Consider the following 6,000-nt stretch of genomic DNA (forward strand, 5'->3'; position numbering starts at 1 on the left):
AGATAGAGAGACTGTTTTCATGCAAATTCCTGGCATCCTGGGGAACTAGGAGCAGCCTCTTTATTATATAGACTCTATTGCAATTCTGTAGCCAGAAGCCATTTCCACTGGCTGTTAGAAGCTGGTAACATTCGAGAAAGATAACCTTTTAGGCAGAACCTGCTTTTCCTTCCTGGCTGATACCGGTCTTATCTGGAAAAATTACTTTGCTGATTAGGTTGGGGGAAATGGGTCAGTGTACTTTCAGAGTGCTTTTAAATAGAGATGCTCATTCTAATATACCTTCTTAATTTAATGGTTAGAGCCACATTAGACCTCTTGGTCCGGGGCAGTGGACAGTGACTGGGGAACAGGAGGAGGGCGTGTCCCGTGGATGCACCCTGAGGACAGGGCCACCTGTGTCTGAAGTGTGGCCAGAGGGCTGCACAGAGTCCCTCTCATGGACAGATGCCTCACCCAGGCTGGCCAGCTGCACCGGTCAGGAGGGTCACCGCTCCACAGGGAGAGTCCAAAGGCCACTCCGGAGGGCCACTTTCTGTGCAATGGAAACTTCACTTCAATTCGCCCTGCATTTCCCTTAGGCCCCAGCTATACTCGATGGAAACTTTGGTGAAACCAGCTTGCTGTCTTTTTCTCCCCCATCATTTTGAGGTCTTTTGAGGCTTAGTGCAGTGTTGGCAAACACTTGCCACGTATATAGCCATTCATTCCCTCTCCCGTGGCAGACATCGCTCATCAGTCATGGCCCTCTTCCTTGCTGAGCCCAGATGAAGTCTCAAATCCTCAACCCAGCCATTAACAATGCCCAGAGTTGGCAATCAAGATGAGACCTCACTCAATCCATGATTTATGCTTGGCTGGTCGATGCCAGTGGTTCTCAAAGTGTGGGAACCACGCTGAGAATTTGTTAGAAGTGTAAATTCTCAACCCCTCCCCCAGAACTGGTAAATTCCAAAGTCTGGATTAGGGTTCTGTGATGTGTGTTTTAACGAGACTTCCAGATTCTTATGTACACTCAAATTTAAGAACCACTGTTCCAGGCCAGTGGTTGTGACTAATGATGGCACATTAGAATCACCTGAAGCATGTTAAAATGTTAAAACCTACCAGCGCTTAGGCTCCACCACAACCAGAGGCTCTAAATAAATTAGAATACCCACTGGCATTTAAAAAAAAAAAAAAGAACGAAGGAAAGGAAAAAACAAAACAAAACAACCTTCTCCAGGGTGATTCCGGTGAGCAGCCAAGCTGGAGAGCCACCAGCCTAGGTTTTCTGGGTCTGCCAAGAATAAGGGTACTGACGCTGCCTTGAGCTCTTGCTGCACAACTCTGAGGCGGCTCCTTAGGCCTGGAGTGGCCAAGCTGGGTCTGCGGACACTCTGGTAAAGTGCAGGTGGATTCTCCCGGAGGCAGGCCATGCCTCTCCAGCGAGTAGGAGGAGCATCATGGTCAGGGCTGCCTTCTGACTATTGTCCTCATTACCACAGCAGGCAAAGTGCCATGGAGCTGCCTCCTGAAGCCCTCATCTCGCAGTGCTCACATTGCCGAACAAAGGGCAGTCAGTCCTTCAACGTGGACACCGGCCTGGGTCTGATCAACAGCACTGAGGCCATGCCACAGAGAGGCTTCTCTGCTGGGCTTCAGTCTAAATGGGAGCAGTGTCTCCCACTCCCAAATCCCACTGCTTCCTATGGGCAGGCATGGTAGCTCTGCCACCTGGGAATTCAGCGGCCGCGTTTGTAAGCTAGGGCCTGATAAACATTTATATACTCAATGTATTAGTTTCCCGTGACTGCTGTTACAAAGTATCACAAACTGGGTGGCTCTAAATAACAGGAATTTATTCTCTTGCTGTTCTGGAAGCCAGAAGTCTAAAACCAAGGGCCTGGCTGGATCGTGCTCCCTCCCAAGGCTCTAGGGAACAATCTGTTCCATGCCTTTCTCTTAGTTTCTAGCTGTTGCTGTCAATCCTCGGCATTCCTTGGCTCGCAGGTACATCATTCCAATCTCTGCCTCCATCTTCATACGTTATCCCCTCCTGTCTCTGTGTCTTTTTTGGATACCAGTCGTTGGATGTTGGGTCCAACCCCCAATCCAGTATGATCTGATCTTACTTGGTTACACTCTGAAATACCCAATTTCCAAATAAGGTCACATTCACTGGTACAGAAGGTTAGAACTTGAACATATTTCTTTGGGGGGGGGTGCGGGATAAAATCCAACAAACACAACCCAATAAATCTTGTTTAATGGTAACAATAATACACTGAGTAGTTTACACATACATCATGTTGGATCTTCACAACAACCCCGATATGTTTTATATGTTGTAAACTTTTTGGAGAGTTGTTTATTGTGAAATTCAGAGAATATTGCATGATGCTCTTGGTCATAAACCTATCACTTCCAGACTTCAGGGGGATTCCTCATGCAGCATAATCCCAATATTTGATGAACAAGTCTTTTATCACCATACTCAGTAATGAGTGTCTGGATTCCTGCTATATCCCCACTGAGACTATCTCACACAAGATGGCAGAGAAAAGTACTGTAGCAATGCCTCTCGCCCACAGAAGTGTTACTTTTATGGGCATCACTAGGATAAGTCATCAGCAAGGGGAATGGGTGCTATGCTCAGACTTTGGCCTGTAAAACTCCACAACTAACTGGGTCTTACAACCAATACTGTGAGTGGTTTAATCTCACTGTGACAAGACAGTGAGCCGGCTGGGGGGCACTGGGTCTATCCATTGATCCTTGACAGTGGAGCTGAGTCTCACCACTGACTGCCACCTCTCCACCAGGATGCTGGGCAGCATGCGTGCCCCCCCTCAATGCTTGTGGCAAGCTGGCTGCAGCTGAGGGACTGAAGTACCTCTACACTGAGACCTTCTACCTGGTGGTCCCACCCAAGTGTGGGACCACTGCCAAATTAATCCACTTCCGAATATCTTCTCTTAGTTCATCAAATTACACAGAGACACCCAAAGACACACACACACACACACATACGCACACACACACACTTCATAGTTTACCTTATACCAGAGTGAAGGCATGATTATTCTGAAGCAGTGGATTTCCAACTTTTGAAGAACTCAGCAGCACAACCATTCAGTACAAAGCTTTATGTGGAAGGTCAATATATGAAGTCCTGTGGGGGAGACTAGGGCCCTGATGGTGGCGAGATGCTCCTCCCTGCTCTCTTATCCCTCCCCCACATCCCAGCAGTGACCCCACGGCAGCTCTGGGGAAACTGGGTCCCTGCAGAATGCAGACTGCCTTCACGTCCCTGGTGGTAGCAGTCATCTGGTGTCTTGGAGAATCCCTGTGCTGGGGACAGTGCTCTCTTGAAGCCCAGTGCCAGCCTCTCTTTGCCCACGTGGAGGCAGTTTCCTTCCCAGGGAGCCTCATCGTTCCTCAACCCCTGAGAATTCTTCCCTCATGCTCCTTCCCATCCAACAGGGCAAATCAGTGCTCTGTGCTCCTTCCTCATGCCTGCTTTGGTGAGAGCCAGTGACTCCTAGCACACTTTGCAATTAAATGAATGCCCTGGCCTTGGGCCTTCCGGTCCGGACTTCTCTTCCAGCAGGAGGACTGTCCTCACCAGCAAACCCCTGCCTGCTGTAACACCATTCCGCTAAATGTTCTTCCGGTCTCCCTCCATGAGGCTAGTCACTACACTCTAACTTAATAGTTGTCCTTTCCCATGACCAAAGACAAGTTAAATAAACATCACCATAATTACCTCTGAGCATCAGAAGGCGACACTGATGACATGACGTTTGAAAAGCTGAGAGGAACAGTTTAAAATTCCCAGGAAGGAAAGCACCCATCCCTATGCGCCCCTTGCTTTCCCTTCCTCTTGTTCGCCCCGGAGGTCAGCATCGCCTGCTCGCTTGGCTAAGTGGGAGAGCTGGTGTGACAAGCTGTCACCTGTCTGTCCAGGGCGGCTCTTCTGAAAGGCTCTGCTCCCTGCTGGGATTGGGGGCGGGGGAGGAGGTGGCGTGACAGGCCAAACTCAGTGTTAGTGAGGCCCAGCAGCGCAAGGTGGCAGGAGGGCTGAGGCGCTTTGCCAGCAGGCCCAGCTCCACCACTTTACATGCAAGAGGGAGCAACTCCACAGCTGTCACCAGCAGCCCCTGGGGTCCGCTCCAGACTTGGCAGAGAGGACACCTTCAGACTCCCAAACCACCTCTTTGAAATTCAGAAGAGCCACTTCACGTCCCCTCCCCTCTCTGACACAAACATACACACAGGAGATAAGCCCAAACTCTCTTACCCACAGACCTACTCGGCCAAGCTTTCTCTCTGTCTCCCACTCTGCTCTCACACATACTGATAAGTCCTCACTCACAGAGCCCCACTCTGTCTCTCTCTCTCACACACACATATAGTCACATTCCCTCTCTCGCTCTCTCACACACACACAGTCACATTCTCTCTCACATACACACACACAGTCACATTCTGTCTCTCTCACACACACAGTCACATTCCCCCCACACACACACACACAGAGTCACATTAATTAAACTCCTGCTCTCTCCTGCCTCATTTAACCCAGGTATTCTGAGAGAGCAGAAACCCCTCCCCTGGGCCCAGGCCCTCTCCGGGTGCGGCGTCCACCCCAATGGCGGGCACTGGCCCCCAGGTGTTTGATGACTCCTGGTTCACTGGCTGAATTTTCCACCTCTCTTCCCAGCCATGGGCATCTTGTAGATAAAGCCAGTGAACTCACTGCTGTTCTGGGGGATGGTGAGAACAAAGCACCTGGGTGCAGCAGAGGCCCAGGCCTGCCCTCCAGGCATTTGTCACGTTGCTGGCCTTTGAGCGGAAGATGTGTCCCACCACAAAAGCCTGCTGTCGTGCTGGGGGGAAATCAGGACTGGCTTCCTTGCGGGAAGCTGGATGTGCACCTGGGGAGGTCATGGCCCGGCAGGGCAGCCGTTACTCCTCCCAGACCCTGGTCCGGAAACCAGATACAAATACACTTTGCTGCTTGCTCCTTTTTCTGTCACCCGCACTCAGATTAACCACTTACACATTTTAAAGGTATTTTTGCCAAAGTCCTACATGCATCTCTGGTGGTTGGAACAGATCGTGAGAGCGGTCAGTGTAAAAATAGCCTCTTTCAGGCGGAGGCATGAGGCAGATGCAGAGGGGAGGGAGGGAGCCTCGTGTATTGTGCAGGCAGAGCCCAGGCAGAGAGAAAGGCTGGGGAGGGAAAGCCTGCTACTTGGTAGGAAGACATGAACATGAGGATCGTATTTGTTCTGGAGACTGATGAGCTGTGGAGGGCAGCATTGGCGAGTGCTCCCGCTTCACCCTGAGGAGTGGGGTGGCATCGGGGCCCTGCTCTCTGCCCCCACCCCTCACACCCCCGGGACTGCTGAGTTGCAGCCATGCTGGCCTCCCCCTTGCAGTTAGTTATCATCCCTGCTCTCGCCCCAGCCCCTGCACACGCTCCTCCCTGCCTGGGCTTCCCTCCTCCTACCCCCCTTTGCCTGGTTAACTTCTGCTTGTGCCCTGGGACTGAGCATAGAGTGGAGTAACAGTTCACACGTGTGCAGCACGCCAGGCCCTGTCCCAAGCACTGTATGGATAGGAACCCACAGAATCCTCCCAACAATCAGACTACATAGGTGTAATCATCCCCCCCACCCACCCACCCATTTTGCTGATGAGAAAGAGTGGCACAGAGAGGTTAGATAACTTGCCGGAGGTCACATAGGTTGAAAGGGGCAGAACTGGCATCCAGACCCAACCAGAGGCTCCAGGTGCTCTTAATCCCGCAGGACACTGGCCCTCTGGCTGCTGCTGGCCACCTTCCCCACCCACTATCTATGTTAGGGAGTCTACTCTGGTTCTCAGAAACCCTGTATCCGCCCTGGCCTCACACTCCTCACTTTCCGTCTTGTAAACAACACATTTTCAGTCTCTGTAGTCTTGTCTGCCTCCCCACTCCCTGTGCAGCCTGAGGGCAGGGACCATGGCTGG

The 6,000-nt window shown here is 51.4% G+C and overlaps 1 protein-coding gene across 1 annotated transcript in view; it reads left to right on the plus strand.

The window, feature by feature from the left end:
• Nucleotides 1-6,000, plus strand: part of EPHB1 (EPH receptor B1) — a 396,322-nt gene that overhangs the window by 376,560 nt on the left and 13,762 nt on the right. Inside the window, exons 12-13 of the mRNA XM_081798416.1 lie at nt 1,534-1,588; nt 2,805-2,913. Coding sequence (XP_081654542.1) covers nt 1,534-1,588; nt 2,805-2,913 — 164 coding nt within the window. The remainder of the gene's footprint in view (nt 1-1,533; nt 1,589-2,804; nt 2,914-6,000) is intronic.

The sequence above is a fragment of the Leptonychotes weddellii genome, chromosome 1, assembly GCF_054177405.1.
Source record: "Leptonychotes weddellii isolate Sample4059 chromosome 1, ASM5417740v2, whole genome shotgun sequence".
In the NCBI taxonomy this organism is placed as follows: domain Eukaryota; kingdom Metazoa; phylum Chordata; class Mammalia; order Carnivora; family Phocidae; genus Leptonychotes; species Leptonychotes weddellii.